Source organism: Pseudonaja textilis, chromosome 10, assembly GCF_049901715.1.
Source record: "Pseudonaja textilis isolate UNSWEBS1 chromosome 10, rPseTex1.2, whole genome shotgun sequence".
Classification (NCBI taxonomy): domain Eukaryota; kingdom Metazoa; phylum Chordata; class Lepidosauria; order Squamata; family Elapidae; genus Pseudonaja; species Pseudonaja textilis.
Window position 1 is genome coordinate 8,855,019 of NC_141999.1, and position 17,736 is coordinate 8,872,754.

The 17,736-nt window shown below is 40.5% G+C and overlaps 1 protein-coding gene across 1 annotated transcript in view; it reads right to left on the minus strand.

Moving 5' to 3' along the window:
- Positions 1-17,736, minus strand: part of MYOM3 (myomesin 3) — a 49,890-nt gene that overhangs the window by 19,792 nt on the left and 12,362 nt on the right. Inside the window, exons 5-20 of the mRNA XM_026702847.2 lie at positions 16,337-16,494; positions 14,009-14,104; positions 13,172-13,260; positions 10,855-10,899; positions 9,432-9,572; positions 7,515-7,676; positions 6,664-6,805; positions 6,353-6,552; positions 5,953-6,009; positions 5,301-5,428; positions 4,599-4,782; positions 4,187-4,361; positions 2,644-2,765; positions 1,908-2,095; positions 1,302-1,428; positions 555-733 (exon numbers count right to left, since the gene is read on the minus strand). Coding sequence (XP_026558632.2) covers positions 555-733; positions 1,302-1,428; positions 1,908-2,095; positions 2,644-2,765; positions 4,187-4,361; positions 4,599-4,782; positions 5,301-5,428; positions 5,953-6,009; positions 6,353-6,552; positions 6,664-6,805; positions 7,515-7,676; positions 9,432-9,572; positions 10,855-10,899; positions 13,172-13,260; positions 14,009-14,104; positions 16,337-16,494 — 2,193 coding nt within the window. The remainder of the gene's footprint in view (positions 1-554; positions 734-1,301; positions 1,429-1,907; positions 2,096-2,643; positions 2,766-4,186; positions 4,362-4,598; positions 4,783-5,300; positions 5,429-5,952; positions 6,010-6,352; positions 6,553-6,663; positions 6,806-7,514; positions 7,677-9,431; positions 9,573-10,854; positions 10,900-13,171; positions 13,261-14,008; positions 14,105-16,336; positions 16,495-17,736) is intronic.

Genomic DNA, 17,736 nt, shown 5'->3' on the forward strand with positions numbered 1-17,736 from the left:
GGGTGCTCCAACACTGGAGGTTTTCTTAAGAAGAGATTGGGCAACCATTTGTCGGAAATGGTCTAGGGGTTCCTGCTTGGGCAGGGGTTGGACTACTAGAAGACCTTTGAAGTCCCTTCCGACTCTGTTATCTGTTATCCTGTTCAGTTAATATATGTGATGAGAGACACTTTGGTGTGGCGGTAAAGGCATTAAGCTAGAAACCAAGAGACTGTGAGTTCTAGCCCTGGTTCAGGTGTAAAACTAGCTAGGTGATTTTAAGGCCAGTCACTTTCTCTCAGTCCTACGATGGAGGCAATGACAAACCCTTTCTGAAAACCTTGCCAAGAAAACTTGTCCAGACAATCTCCAATTAATCAGATAAAACTTGAATGGAAGAAAAAAAATGATGTACTCATTTGTTTATTTAGCGTGTGGCAATTTACTTGGTGGCCCATCATAGAACTTAATTCCCAGCCACATATTATGGCTGACCAAGGGTTTAGACATTGCTGCCATGAAATTTTTGTAGACATTATCACAAATGGAGCATGAATGTCAAATGCAACCCAAACCTTCATGTGTGTCTTTGATATCAGCTGTTTATTCAGTTGCTCCCAGGTATCTGATCCATCCTCGCGGGCCTCCACGTAATAACCACGGATTGGTCCCGCTCCTGTATACAGAGGTGGCTCCCAGTGCAGCATCAGAGAGGTATCTCTTACTTCTGTACATCTGACATCATAAGGAGGTCCTGTTTTGGAAAGAAGAGTGGATTTCGAGGCATGTACTCTGGAATACTGCAGAGATCCTTTGTACCCGTGATTCCCAACCTTAGCCATTTTAAGATGTATGGACCTCAACTCTTAGAATACCAGAATACTCCAGCCAGCATTGATCAAGTCAGTGAACTGATTCCACAAGAAATACTGGATCTCTACTTTATTGATATAATCTATAATCAAATCTTGAAAGCCTGACACGATGTTTTCTTCCCCCGAAAGACAGTCAAGGTGTAAATTGTTTATATTTCTTTCTAATGTTCTTTTCTCTTCCTTGCTTAAAATCATGTTTTATTCTGGAAGATACATTCCTTCCCCAGGTCATCTCTATGTACACCCATGTCCACATTAGAAGAGGTTTGGTGTTTCACAAAAAGAATCATAGATATATAATATTGGAAGGTTCCTTATTATTGAGTTCAACTCCTTCAGTTTTGGAGGCTACAGGTAACCAAAGCTATAGCTTAATATGCCCAAACATCCCATATTATTAATATATGTGGCTTGGATATTAATCTTAATCCAAGATTAGATCTTTACCTGGTTCTGGCATTGTCCATTCCTCACATTTGAAAATATCACTGGGCTCTGAGACCTTTCCGACACCAACTATATTCATGGCGTAACCACGGAATTGATAAAATTGTCCTTCATCCAAGTTGGTGACCTATAGAATCACCAGAGATATTGAGCATTTCCCAAAGCCTTGCCTTGAACAGAAGGTATAGCATTTACAGAGACATGTCTCTGTATTCCCACTAAAAACTGAAACCAGCCTTTCCAACTGGATGCCCACCCCTAGTTATGTAAAATTCAACTCTCAAAATTCCCAGCCAACACAAGATAAAGAATTCTTGGAGTGAAAGAAGGAACTCAGGAAGCTGAATATGAATTATCTGAAGTGCATCAAGATGTGGAAAGCTAGCTTAGTGAATATGGAAAAACTTCTAGTGTATTTTTAGAGCACTTTTCTAATTCCTCCAGTTTTGTTGTCCACAGTGTCTGACAATCAAGCACTCATTTTAATTTTGTTTTTGCTTTTTTGGCAAAAGAAAAAGATTCAGCCCTAATAAAAAATGTCTGCAATCAGAGAGGGACAGAGGTTGAGATCCTTGTCCAAGTCCAAATATGACACTGACACCATACCGTATAAACCCGTTCAGCAATGGGCTTAATGTTGGTCTCATGCCAGTCAGCCTGTGTTGTATCCTGCTGATCCAAGAAATAGCCCAGAATCTTTGAACCACCTTTGTGTTTTGGAGGCTTCCAGCCTATGGTCATGGTGTCCTTCCCACAGTTCAGCAGAGCAAAATCGCGTGGAGCAGATGGAAGAGCTGCAAGGGAGGAAAAACATGAAAATATCGTGGAAGTTGAGCATCTCATTAAGCGTGCTGCTTCTCTGCTTAAAATCCTGGGGCAAATGTAGCCTCGATATTTCCATTTTTGCCCATAATTGTTGAAAAATGGCAATGATCTTCTGCTATTTTTAGGCTGGAAATATCAAAACAAAGATTTTCCTCATCATTTCCAAAGCTGAAGAAAAACAGAAAATCTTAGTCACATCCCAAAAGATCGTCTCATCTCATCTCGTCTTGTCTCATCTCCACTCTTCTCCTCTTCTCATCCCTCCACTCTCCTCTCCTCCTCCTCTTACCTGTTCTTGCCTTCCTCCCAGATTTCATGGTAGCACATAGTGACACTACACAATTCATCCTTCCCAAACTTGATCTTCTCTAGATGTATTGGATAACAGTTCTCATCACAGCCAGCCATGGAGGCTGGCTATGGTGAAAGTTATGATTTGGCAGCACCAGGTTGAAGGAGGGTGTTCTGGATCAGATGTAAGTAGAGAAGACCGCACCATACCACAATAGGTACTTACAGATTGCCTGTCTCACAAGAATGGGATCAGATTCTGGAGAGCTTTCTCCTACGCCAGCTTCATTGACACATTTGACACAGAAGACATATTGTTTGCCAGTTTTGAGTCCTGGAACAGTAAATCTAAGAAACAAAACAGAAAGCCACCCATCCATTCTTCAATGTTACTTCTTAGCACTGGTTTGTCATACTGGAGCAGTGTTTCCCAATCAAAATGTGTGGACTTCAAATCTCAGAATTGGGAGTCTGGCAAATTCTGGGAATTGAAATCCACCCACCTTAAAGTTGCCAAGATTGATAAACACTGCACTAGAGATTCTAAGTATAAAGCAGTGGAAACTTTCAATCATCTTGGAAGATATTGGTTATTTTTACACAGCACAGTGACTTTGGTTATTGAATTAGCCTACTTTATGGGTATATACAGGGATGGGATTCTACCAGTTCGCACCTATTCGCTAGAACCGGTTGTTAACATTCTAAGCAGTTCGGAGAACCGGTTGTTAGAAGAAATTACTGGCCTAATCCTGTAAGGAAGGCAGGAAGGAAACATTCTGGTGTTGCTTACAGAAATGGCCTCTCCCTTAACCCTTATTACGTTCTTGGCAGGATTAGACTTCCTGTCTCAGGAATTTCTCTGGAGTTTTTTCCCCCTCCTTTGCTGGTACTTTGCTTGTGTGGAGTGACCGTTCAAAGTTACAATGGCACTGAAAAAAGTGACTTATGACCATTTTTCACATTTACAACTGTTGCAGCATCCCCACAGTCATGAGAGGCCAGGCGAGGAGATGCGTGCCTCGATGTGAGTGATATTGAGTTGGCCATGCCCAGCCAATAAAATGACTACCAAGCCACGCCCACCAACTAAGCCATGCCCACAGAACCGGTTGTTAAAAAATTTGAATCCCATCCCTGGGTATATATATCATAAAAAACCAATACAGTTTAGTTTCACGCACCTTGCTAAGCCAACAAGCAAATAACCAAATTTAGCACATTGTGTGACTGCGACCATGAGTTCTGCCAGATGCGAGATGGTAGACAGTTGTAAGCAGGATACTTGCAACAATGACACTGATTTTGCAAATTGTCCTTCCAGATAAAACTTTATCAGGTTATGATTGACCTTTCTAGTTGCTTGGATAAATCATCTCTAACTAATTCATTTTAAAGTGCTGATATCTCTGTGCTGTTGTCTCCAAGATAAACATACTTTAATTGTTGTTTGGAACACCATTCTTTTTTAGATCTTGGTTTGATTAGATGAGCTGCTTCTAAGACAAACCCATTAAACTAAGAAGATTCCATGAGTATCATTTTGTCCATTACAACCAGTTCCTTTGTTGCTGAACGAAATTAGAGACTTGAAAAGGGAGAACATCTGGATTAGCTCAATGAAACTGAAACTGAATCCATATTAACAACATAACAACATCCTTCCTTTCCTTGTTTTGAAACCACAAAAACAGGGTGCCATTTTCCCACTCACCTCTCAGAAATGCCTAAAAGCTACAGAGATGGGAAGGATAACCAAATGAACTCACTCATGACAAGTGACAGGTTTGTTGTTGACCGTTTGCCATTCATCTGTCCCAACCTCCTGGCAATAGATGTAATAACCCAGTGGTTCCTCTCCTTTTCTTGGCTTGCTCCATTGCACAACCACAGATGTCTTGGTATCTCTGAAAGCCAGGACCTGAGATGGGGGTGGAAGTGGAGCTAAAAAAACAAGAAAAAAGTGTGTGTGGGGGGGGAATGGAAGCTTAAATGCAGCAACTACTTGAAGACCATTATGCTTCCTTTCAACTCTTCTCCAATCTCAATCAGTTAAACTAGTGTTTCTCTACGTCAGCAACTTTAAGACGTGGATGTCAATTCTCAGAATTCTTCAGCCAACAGCAGGATTTACTAGATGTTATTTAGTGACAATTAAAAGAAAAAAGAATGAGAGATTACCAATCTTTTTTCCCAGAGAGATGGGTTCACTGGGCAAAGAAGGATCACTCACTCCATATTTGTTCACCGACCGTACTCGGAAACAATAGGATTTTGCCTTCTCCAGGCCAAAGACAGGGAAAGTGGTGGAACCGACGGCAATATCCAGATTAACCATCTGCCATTTGTCACTCCCTGCGATTGACTGAAAAGACAAAAGGAAGCCCACCATTTTTTGTCATAAAACGGGTTTCTATCAGCCTGAGGCAACAGGTTTTCTGCCAGGGGGAAAAAATGGCCAACCCCGAATTTTCATGTCCAGTGACCCAATGTGGAAATCTGGAAATCCACAAGAATTGACTTAGTAAGGCTCAAATTCTTAGAAGAAATTATGGAAAGTTGCATAACTTGTGATGTAGAAATTAGAATGTTGCCTACTATGGCTCTTCTCCATTTGGTGGTCTACCATGAAAAGTAAAAACTAGCAATGTGCATGTTATTATTTTTCCATCCTGCAACCTCTTTCTCCTGCCATATCCCCAAGATATTGCCCTTATCTCAATTCTGGTGAAGGTCATCAGGATTGGTGGACAGTTAGTCTTAGTCCTCAAATTTGTTTGAGAAAGAATTTGGCTTGGAAGAGCCTGAATGAAATTCAGGCTAATTTAAAGGTAGTTTTAGATTACTGATCTACTGAATCTTTCAACTGTGCCGTCTCCTTACCCTTTCTATGTAGTAATTCAATGGCTCTTTGCCTCTGGGGTCTGGCTCATCCCAAGAGAGGATCACATAATCTTCTCTGGTCTCACTGGCATGAACATTGGTGGGAGGCAATGGGATCTTAATCTCAGCTATAGGAAAGGAGAGTTAAAATAGCCATCACACACTGTAGTCTTACCAGATTTGCAATAAAGAAATAATAGCTAGGTTGGTAATATGGTATTCTCTAGTAAAGTTGGACTTCACTTGCCATACTTTCTCAGCCAAGTCCAACATATCTGGAGAGCATGACTGCTATGACAGAATCAAGGGATGTGTCTATAAAGGAACAATAGAGCTGAATATCTAATTTTTTATACAGAAACACTTTGCTTAGTTCTTGGCATCTCCAAGATAACATACTTTTTAGACCCTGGAGAATCACTGGCAGTTGGGTAGAAGATACTTAACTGGAAAGATTAGGTTCTGGTCTGACTTAAGGCAAATTCCTGAGTAACTCTTTTGTTACAAGAACTTCCATTTGTAGTGGAAAGGACAAATTCTAGACTTGCTACTACTCAAAATGTACAAGCAGTTCAATGTAACAGGAAAATTCCTTTGGAATAGAGTACTTATTGGAGGAGTACTTAAGGAATGAAGTTGCTTATGAACTTACGTTCCAGTTCATCTTTCGAAACTATAATTGTCCTCATCCCATCATCATAAGGAATGTCTAATCAAAGAAAAAGAAAATTAATGAGTTGGAAGTCCTACATTATAATTTACAGATATATAAATTATAGTTCAGTTGAATTGTCAAACTGAATAGAGTATAGACCATTGGATTGCTTCAGTTTGATTAATTCCACCAAAGGGAATATTTGAACTGTCCTAGGACAAAGTAATCCCTTGATCAATTTAGTAAAAACTTTTTTGCTCCTTGGATGTGTTGGCATAGGATAATCATTCTTTGTACCACAACTCTTTTACTTGAAGTCATTGGTGGCCTGCATTGTCTTAAAGACTTCCTTCAATTCTTGTGAACCTCCACATGGTCTAAACCAGGAATGACGTACTTAGCAACCTCTTGGCCTCATTGGGATCAATCATTGTCACAGGGCTGCTGGCCTTTGAAGGGTTACTGATTCCTGCACAATTGACGGCCTTCACTCGGAACTGGTAACTTTTTCCTTCTGTGAGACCCAAAACTGGTGACCTGCACGTTTTCACCAGCTGGTCATTGTAAGGAACCCATTCCTCTGTGCCCATTTCACATCTAGAAGGCAAAAATAACACTTTTGTACAATTGATTATGAATGAATGAATGAATGAATGAATGAATAGAAGGGAGGGAGGGAGGAAGACTGGGCTACTATAGAGTGTGAACCTTTCAATGTAATAACCAATGATGGGGCTTCCACCATTATCACTGGGAGGTACCCATGAAAGTATGAGGCTGTTTTTGTTCACATCATGACATTGTACAAGGAGAGGAGATCCGGGGGCACCAGCTGTTGCAGCTGCAGCATCTGAAAAAGACAGGAAGCTATGGTGAGATTGTTGAATCAAGATAAAGGACATCTCACAATTTTATCTACCTACCCTGAAATAATTGTTGGTGATGGGAAGTGCTCACTATCCTATATACAGTACTTAAGATGCTTGCTAGACAACAGAGACAAGGTTCATTTGAGTAACTTTGGGAAAGTCACCTTCACAACCTTGAGAAAGGGCCATCTACTGTATATATGGTGGCATGAGTTTATGAAGGAAATTAGAGGTATAAAGTTAACTCCTAGTCTGTTTTTTCTTTCTCTTGCCCTTCAACCAGCCATCCTTCTCCTTTTAGATGCTCCCTAGAAGTCTTGGTCATCAGTCTTTGCTAGTATCAATTGTGATATTCTCCATACAGATAATCCTCAACTTACAATTAGGATTGTAAGTAAAGATCCATAGTCCCCATATATAGTATGGGGACTACAGTCAGATACATCTAAATATCATCAGGCTGAGGGAAACTGCTCAAATGTAGGGTTTTTGAAACTGTGCTTCACAGGATTTGGGGGATCCATGAGAACCTTGAAGAGACTAAGGGCACCTTTCACGGTGAGTAAGAGTTGTAAGAATAACAATCTAGCTTAACTGGAGTCAATTAGTTGGAAAAGGTTGGTGGAAACTTCTTAGACTTTTGAAATAAAATTTACCATTAAATTATCAGATCAATAATGATGAACATACCCCTAACAAACACATAAGCTTTTTGTTCATTGTAGCCATCTTGTGTTGGGATGCGGATGCTATAAAAGCCTTCATCCTCCTTGTAAGCACAGGATATCATCAAGGTTGCCTCCCGGTCCTCACACTTCATTTGCCGGCGGTCAGAATCTTTCAGCAATTCACCTAGCATACAGGAGATAAGCACCACCTTGTTTCATCCAGTTTCATCCATGATACTTAGCACATGTTCAGAATCTGGAATCCTGAAAAGGTTAGATTTCACTTGTAAAATATGCTGCCTGTGTCAAACAGTAGCATATTAATTAAAAAAAAAGAAAAGATCGCTCCTCTTTCTCCTCTTCTTCCACCACTAGCAAAAGCACTATTGAGGAACAAGTTTGGGGGGAAAAGTCCTATTGAGGATATATCCCAAAGGTGCCTTTTCAAGAGGCAACTGGACTTTCTGGTTTGTCTTTGAAGACATTTCGCTTCTCATCCAAGAAGCTTCTTCAGCTCTGACTGGTTGGTGGGGAATGGAAAGATTTATATTCCTTGCAGACAGACACCAAGACATTTGCATTCTTTGAGAGAGTTGTTGAGACCACCTGGAGGTTTATTTGTGTCCTCAGGGTCACCCGAGTAGTGCAAATGGGTGTGGAGCCTTTTTGGAACTGTTGAAAGGACTGTGTTGTAGACTGGAGATAGATGATGTCCTATCCCTTCCTCTCTGTTGAGAGAGGTTGCTCAATTTTGACATAGGTGGCCTCTTTGACCCCTTTCAAAGCTGAAAGAGGTCAGAGCTGAAGAAGCTTCTTGGATGAGAAGCAAAACGTCTTCAAAGAAAAACCAGAAAGTCCAGTTGCCCCTTGAAAAAAGCACCTTTGGGACAACCATGACCTGGAAGACTGAGAATCTCCATAAACATTGGTGGATATATTTTAAGGCAAGTCTTCAGCAACTGGCAGCAATTAATAGACCCCGGCGGATCTCAGAAGCTACAAAGATCACCCTTGGTTAGATGGCCAATCTTCTGGATATACCAGTCATGTTGGTTAGATTGGAAAGACAAAATTCATTCTGGAAGAAATCAATGGCAAATTAGTTCCAAACTGGTACCGAAAATTTTGTATGGATGCAGTCACTAGGAGTACAAATAAACTTGACTTGAGCTAAGGGTACTTTTATTCATTAAAAGTGATCCTCCTTCCCATTTAAAATTCTAATTCACATAATAAATGAAAACGTTGGAACCTGAAACTTAGATAATATGGCAATTAAAATCATGAACACATGAAAATTGTGATAAGAAGAAATTCTTTGTTCTCCAGTTTAGATTTTACTGGATTGCCTAGGGTGAAATCAAAGAAATTTCCCCACCCTGGTGAGAAATCTCCTTAAACATACAACTGAAACTATTTGTGAGACATCTTGGGCTATTCTTCTTCATTATGACGTATAAAAACTAAAGACAGATCATCAAGGATATATAGGCTTTTCAAAACAACAAGGTAAGATTAAGATGTCCTTTTTGACCTCCATGTGACATGCCTCCCTAAAAATGTTTACAATTTTCTGAAGTCTTGATATGAGATGGCCAAAATGTCTGGAAAAAAAAATCTCATAAAGGATTCTGGAAATCATCTGGAAACCTCACAAAATTTTGGTACTCTTTGCATGAGATTTTGATTATTTGGGAAGGTGGGATAGATCTCTTTGATAACTTTATGAAGATGTGAAAACTGTTGGGTTAGGTGCAGGCTCATTGTATTATGCGAACTACTGAAATGAGTCAGTTCAGTAGCCAAGTAAAGAGTGTTTTGTTCTTTAAAAGCACCCTCCTATAATTGGCATCCAAAGATGGGGAACAAAAGGCTGCTAAACCCGATGCAGCATATTTTGGATGCTTTCTCATGCAACATTGCGGCTACATATACAAACCATCACGGAACCAGGAAATGTTTCGTTGGTATTCCTGAAGATCTGAAGTGAAAGTGCATAAGAGGGTGAACGGTTCCTTCTCTCTAGCAAAGATGGGCTTCAGGGTGCTGGCAAAGTCAGCTTCTATGCCTCTGAGTCTCTCTAAGAAACAAACAGATGTTAGGTTAGGAAGAAGGTTGAACATTGATGGCCAACAAAGAAGGAAAGCCCTCTTCTGACTTGGGACATTTCTGCCCCGTTCTTTTCACAATGTTTGAAGCTGGTGTTCAGCTGTGCCAATCTTAATGCAGAGACCACCATGTGTGCGTGAGAGAGAGCAGAAGAAAAGAGATCCCAGTTACCACTTACCAAAAATGTATCTTTTCAGGTGTCTACATAGGATATGCTTTGATGTGCATTATAGCTGCTCATTCCCCATCATCACTATTGGGTGCCCTCAATGACTTCTTGGTCTTTCTTCCCAGCTTTTGCTAACCAGAAGTACAGATAGTCTTTGCTTAATGACTGTTCCAAGTTACAACAGACCTCTTATGAGCTGCTTATGACCCGGTTTCAAAGTTACAATGGTTGCTCCCTTGAGATCACTTGATTGCATTTTTGGCACTGGGCTACTGGCCCCCATTTATGGCTGTACAAGAGAACACAACATCCTACATCTCCTTGATTTTTGGCAATTTTGGCCAGTTTCTGAGTATAATGGGTTCATTTAATGACTTTGCTTAATGCTTACTGCAAAAAAGACAGTAAAATAAGGCGCACTTAACAACTGTTATGACTAACTACAATTCCAGACTCCATTATGATTGTAAGTTGAAGACTTACAAGTCTAAGATTCCTCTGGAGGAGGATTTCCCTTTTTCTTCTAGTCCATGAAGATTCCAAGAGTCTTAAATCTGCAGGAGGATGGCTGCACAGAAGCCCTTCCCCTTTCGTATGTATGTAACAATGCTGCATCCATGTAGAAAAAGGGTTGAGCTTTGATCACAACTCCAGACCCTCCATCTGGCAGATTTTGGCACCTCCTACTGATGCCCGTACAGGCTGCGTCTGTACAACATCCTTAATCAAGTCAAGTAAATATCTAACAGCTGCAATCACACAGCTCAGTCAGACTGGTTATTTTTAATCTTAGTTGTTTTGAAATTAAATCACTACATAAGCTCCGCCTGCTTAGTTAGCCCATGTTTTCACATACTGTACAAATCCTTATTAAGGGGTTAATTCAGTAACCATGTTAAGTGTGTTGCAGGAACAAATTTTATTTTTGTTATCGTTGCAATCCAAGTCTTGCTTTCTTTTCACCTCTGGCTGATTTTGAAGCCATCTTTAAAATGGACCAACCAAAGAATCGCACTATGTATATGCATGGTCTGCTAAATCCAAGAAAGACTACCAATATAAAGGATCGTAAACTTCTACTCACGTTTATAGATTTCTGAGTCAAATCCAGATTCCATCCCATAATATTCTACAAGAGAGGAGTTGATGGGGGAATGGGAAAGGAAGAAAGGGAGAAATACAGGCATTGATAAAAGTGCATTTCACCATTTCATCTGCAAATAATAATGTACAGTTGGTCGCTGAAAACTTTGACCTAAATGATTCGTATGGATGAAGTCAAGTCAAGCCCAACTTTTTAAGGTTGGACTCACACATCTGACTGACTGACAGAAGGCCAGTACAGTGTCCATGTCTTAAGGAAAGGAACACACACATTGCCCGCGATCTACCCCAGCCCACTGTAGCCTCTGCCCATTTCTTCTTGCTCCGCATCCAAAATAGCATTTCCTGACTTCTACTGGCACAAATGTGGCTGTGTGTGGCTTGCAGGGCTTCATTATATGATAGGCAAATGCCTCTGCTCTGATTGGACACTGGGTGCTGTGGCGGGGAAGCCTCTCGCCTCTCGCCAAGGGTCCTGTTCTTTATGCCTGCTGTCATCCAGGATTGCCGAACTGTTAAAATGTTGGATCGTTTTTTTTAAACGGACCCACAAGATCACCAGTATAAAGACAGGCTCTTAAAAAAATTGTGATGATTACAGATACACTGGTGAAATAGTGAAAGTCCAGTTTTAAGAAATATATGGATGGAACATAAAACATGAACTTTCTTTTCTGAGTAGGGGAAATTGGCGCAATCTTCAAACTTTCCTATTTTAGGAGAGCCCTGCACACCAGAACAACTAGACACAAGAACAGTTTTTCCCCAAACGCCATCGCTCTGCTAAACAAATAATTCCCTCAACACTGTCCAACTATTTACAAAGTCTGCACTATTATTACTATTAATCCTCCTTCCTTTCACCCATCCCCTCCTACTTGTGACTGTATGACTGTAACTTTGTCACTTGTATCCTTACGGTTTATATTGACTGTTTTGTAGTATGATTTGATTGCTTACTGTACCCTATGATGATTGTACCTGATGATTCTTGACTCTTGACGATTGTATCTTTTCTTTTATGTACCCTGAGAGCATTTGCACCAAGACAAATTCCTTGTGTGTCCAATCATACTTGGCCAATAACGAAGTCTATTCTATTCTATTCTATTCTATTCTATTCTATTCTATTCTATTCTATTCTATTCTATCCCATCCCACCCCATCCCATCCCATCCCATCCCACCCCACCCCACTCCACTCCATATTTCTATTCTATTCTATTCTATTCTATTCTATTCTATTCTATTCTATTCTATTCTATTCTATTCTATTCTATTCTATTCCATTCCATTCCATTCCATTCCATTCCAATGGAGGAACTAGCTTTTCCTTTTCCCTCTTCTCTTCTCTTCTCTTCTCTTCTCTTCTCTTCTCTTCTCTTCTCTTCTCTTTTCTTCCTTTCTGTTTTCCTTTCCCTTTCCTTTTCCTCCTCCTCCTCCTCCACTTCCATTCATTTTTGCTCTTCCCTTCCCTTCTCCGCCCCACCCTGCCCTCCCCTCCACTCTCCTCTCCTTTTTTCGCTTTCTTATTTTACAGTCCAAGAAGAATGCACCTCAAAAAAGGAAAAAAAAGTGTTTCTGCTTTCTTTCCTAGTAGAGATTAGAAAGGGTAAAAAAAGCAGGGAGATCCACCATATATTGACTGTTTCAAGTTTCCTCCAGACAGAACTCCAAGCCTCCCCCATCGCAAGGGCGGCTAGTGGTTTGAGAGGGATTTCTGAAACTGGTTTCATCCCCAGGCAGATTACTTACAGGAGCCAAGTAGGTTCAGGTTGCAATGCGGAAAAGCCCGCATTGAAATCAGGAGAGGCGAGTCTCCAAATAGCTAAGAATGCCAAACTTGGTGGAAACCCAATTCTAGCCTCCATCAAGCTTCTTTTTTTTGTTTTACTTTAGACAAAAATGGATTGAGAACTCTACCTAGGTCCTAGCCTGAAGAAACACCCTTGGCATAACACTGATGGAAAACTGCAAAGGAGGCCCGAATTGGCAATCGCCTTCCAACCAGGTGTTTTCCAGCTGTTGGGCTACCCTCCCGCCGATCAACGTCTAGCTAGGGGAGTGCTGGGAATCCTTTTCTAACATGCCTGGAGGAGAGAAAAAAATTGGCAATGTTCGGATTAATGAGTGAGTAATGGGAATTCGTCAGAAAACAATTGGGAAGAGTCCTCAGGAGTTGAAACACGCATCGCTTGTATTGCAACAGTGCATCTGAGGAAGAAATAAGTTTCATGCAGAGAACAGTTGACTTTGCAAGGATGTTTTTGCACTTGTCAAAGTCAAGTCGAGACTTACTCCTGACAAATACAGTTGCAAACGAGTTGGCCTCTCCATAAGCGTTCTTCACTTCCACGCTGTATTCGGCGGAATCATCCAAAGAGCATCTGAAAATAAAAGCAAACAATACTGTGAGAGGCTCCAGTTGTTTCATATTTGACCAAAAACAGTGTTTCCCCAGCCAGAGTGTGCTGGCTGGGGAATTCTGGGAGTTGAAGTCCATTCATCTTAAACTTGCTAAAGTTGGGAAATGCTGGCCCATATGTTAAAGCAAACAATGTGGTGATCTCTTCTATCTCAACTTCATTACATGATTTGTGGATTTTGATTTCTCTTCACCTGTTTTCACATAACAATCTCTTAACTCATAGAATTGATTTTTTTTCAGATCACACGGTGACTGGCTTTAACTTGAAGACATATACTGGTCCAGTATCTGAATTTTAAAGATATAAATAATGCTGCACTTCAGTGGTTAGATGGCCTAGACATTGGTATTTGAACGTCGATCTTTCTTTCATTTATATTTTATTGTGTTTTACCAATGTTAATATATATGGCTAATTATGTATGATATGCCATACACTACATAATTTTTTTTCGTACATGAAACATCAATTAATCTAGATGGTTTGTGCACAAAAGTTATCCAGGTTTAGAACTAACCAAGGTCAAAAGTAGTTAAACTTAGCAACTTGCAAAAGTGCAGTTGACTATTCATTAGTGAGCTGTGTTAATGTGGGATGTAATCACAACCTTTGTTTCCTGTTGCTTTCTTAACTTTGTGACGTCCCTTTTCTTCGTGCCTTCTTACAATCATCCTCAAAATTAATACTATTTAGACTCGTCAGTTACCTCCTGATATCCAAGGTAAGCATTCCAAATTCATTTTTCATTTTATATTTTCCTGCTGGAGCAGCACGAGGGTCAATTCGAACACCATTTTTAAACCTGGTCAAGTACAAAGAGAAGAAAAATGAAGAGTGTTCAGGGATGTTTCCGGAAATGTTGAAAACCCACCAAGATTGATCACATAGGGTTATTCACTTTGAATTGTAAGACAGTCAGAGTCACTGACTAAGAGGGAAAACTATAGAAATTGAATGAATGAATGATCTAACGAACACATTGAAAACTATTTGAAAGAAGAGTTTTCGATTTCATTAAAGCAGTTAAACTTTTTTTCAGGCTCTGCAGAGTGGTGCTGTTCCCACAGGAGTTCCACAGCATTTCTTTCAAATAATCTAGTGTCTTTCATATATGAAGTTTCCAAGCATGATGGGGTTTATAATCCAGCACATTTGGAAGGCACCAGCTGGAAGAAAGATGTATATCAGTCATAGTGAACGGAAAAGGTTATTAAAAATCAATACAGAACTCTTATTCAACTGTTTATGAGGTCCTTGGTGCTCTCTGTTTTTCTTGCAGACATTTCATTACCAAACTAGGTAACGTTGTCCATCATCATCATCAATTTATTTATAGTTTTGGCATTTGTGAAAAATCTTCCACTACCATTAAAAAAGAAAAAGACCAGCTGAAGGGGAATGTGATGTTGTGAAGAAACCGTGTAGAAAGCAAGTGAAAAAAAGTTTGGTTGTTTTACAAAAAGGGAAGTGCTTGTAAGAACAACTACAGAGAATAAGTTTTGAGCTAAATCAAAATTTATCCCCAGATTGGATGGTTTCTGAGCAACAGATGCATTCTTTAAAACACCCTTCTGCAATTTGGGCAATGCATTTAACGTTTTCCAACTGTAAACTCTTTCACCTGCGGAGGAGGAAGCTATGTTAATTTCATTTGCAACATCACTTAAAAAAATCCAAGCAAGCAAGCAAACAAAACAGAGGTTCAGCTGGAAATAAATCCGTTCTTCCCATATCCTCAACAAGGCATAACATGCCCTACAATTATAGGGAATAAACGATATAGCCCATACACATTTAAATGTTCCGTTGGGAAAAATAAATCCTCACTTGCATCAAAGTTCTCGCTATTTTTCTGTGAACAGGATCAAATATTCAACCATGTCCACTTTTCTAAGCCCAAAGGGTACAATCGTGAAAAATCTGCAATCTGCAGGTGTGGTCAAGCGACTTTTTCAGAACATGAGAATAACTGAGTTGGAAGGGACTAATTTTAGAGGGTTTTTTAAATTTTAATTTGGTTTGTCAATTGCTTACAAGATAATAGGTATAAGAGTAAACATAGTTATGAATATATGAAATGGATACCTATAAGAAAAATAAAAGAAACAATAGGACAGGGACAGTAAGCACGTTGGTGCACTTATGCACGCCCCCTTCTAATCCAACCTTCTAATCCAGCCTTCTAATCCAACCCCCTACTCAAGCAAGAGAAATGGCTATTCAATAAAGGAGAATATTTGTAGCTCAACTGAAACTATGGTTAAACCTGTCTCTATATTTTTACAACTTATAGACAGATTTAACCATAGTTTCAGTTGGGAAAATGTGACCATCCTAGCCCAAGCCAAGTCCAATAGTGCTAGGGAATTTTTAGAAGCCTGGCAATCTGATAAATTAGCCATCAATAGACACACAGATATTAACAACATCTATAGTCTATACAAAAAGACAACTGACCAGAGCCAGAGGTCTCCAAACTTGGCAACTCTAAGACTTGTGGACTTCAACTCTCAGAAATCTCCAGCTGGAGAATTCTATGAGTTGAAGTCCACACGTCTTAAAGTTGCCAAGTTTGGGGACCCCTGGACCACACCAAATGATAAAAAAAAGACTCCAGAACCTCTCCACCAGTAATCAGCATTCAGACCTGCATAGATAAACTCCAGCTCAGACCAACAATCAGGTAAACAATACCCCAATCAAGAAACCTCCAAAGAAGCCAACAGCAAACAGCCTGACCAAAGAATTTCTAAGGCTACTCCACCAACATAGACAAGTAAGACACTAGAATATAAACTGACAGCAAACTGCACTCCTTACTAGCACTGATGATATTACCTAGTTTCATTGGGTAATGAAATGTTTGCAAGAAAGCAAGAAAGCTCAGAGACCCTCAAGGACCCCTTTCAAATAGCTATTCAACCTCTTCTTAAAATTTTCCAGCAATGGGAGACCCATCTTTCAAAGAGACAATGAGTTCTTCTTTCATAGTTTCAGACAGACAATGCCAACATTTTCTTCCTGATCCACTTACCAGGTGACCTTTGGCTGAGGGTTAGCCAGAACAGTGCATTCCAACGTGACGCTCATCCTCTCCCAGACCGTGTGAGCTCTCAGGGGGATCCAAAACATGGGTGCCCGGCAGGACAACAGCCCCATCACCTCCTTTTCCAGTAGCGCCTTCGCTTCAGCCTTGGACGAGAATGCAGATGGTTTTATAACTTTTTATCTTGCCGTTTCTATAAATACCTTCGCAGACACGGGACAAGAAACTATTGGCAGTCTCTGGGTGTTAATATTAAAATAACACTTCACTTTAGATGAGTTAAATTGTCCAGGATATCACCTGGACAGTTCAATTTATTTTTCATGTAACAATATGGAACTGATCTACCACTGCCATCTTTTAGGATTTTTTAAATTTTAATTCTTCAGTGCAGGTCCTAATCTGAGATTTCTTGGGTGTCTTTCATCTAAATAACAATAGTGTCCCACAGCTTAGTTTTTCACAGATCAGCCAGGTTAGTCTACGTCTGTGATGGCGAACCTATGGCAGGTGTGCCATAGGTGGCATGCAGAGCCATTTGTGCTGGCATGCGAGCTACAGGCAAGCTTACCTCACTGCGCATGCGCATGCCTCCCAAATAATTTTCAGCTGGTTTGAGGCCTTTTTCAGCCTCCCAAAGGCTTGAGGAAGGCTTCTGCAGGCTTCTGCAGGCCGAAAACTAGCCCCGTTTTGTCACTTCCTGTTTTTCCAAAAATACTGGAAATGATGAAACGGGGTTAGTTTTCGGCCTGCAAAGCCTGCAGAAGCCTTCAGAAGCCTTCCTCAAGCCTTTGGGAGGCCGAAAAAGGCCTCAAACTGGCCGAAAATCAGCTGTGAAGTGCAGTGCAGGTAATGGGGCGGCTGGGTGGGGGTGGGGATTGCACGTGCATGCACTGGGGGCATGGGGTCATGCATTGCCTTCTGGGTGCTGGCATGTGAGTGCGAGCATGCAAATGCATGCACAATTTTTGGCACAGGAGTCCAAAAAGGTTAGCCACCACTGGGCTAGGTACTACACTAACAATTGCCTAAAAATCTCTCTGTGATATTTGGACTGTTACAATGGTACAAAGGCTGCCATCAAAACAAATAAACTTTCTTTCCCTGATGCAACTTTTCCAAAGCAAAGACAAATGAAGATTAGGATGCTATTGAACGTCTCACATCATTCAATGTCACACATCATGATAGCAGTCTTCTAATACTTGAAGGGCTGCCACAAGGAAGAGGGGGCCAACTTATTTAACCAAAGCAACAGTAGTCAGGACAAGAAACAATGGATGGAGACTAATCAAGGAGAGAAGCAACCTAGACCTAAGCAGAAAATTCCGAACAGTGAGAACAATTAACCGGTGGGACATACTGTCTTTGGAAGTTGTGGGTGCCCT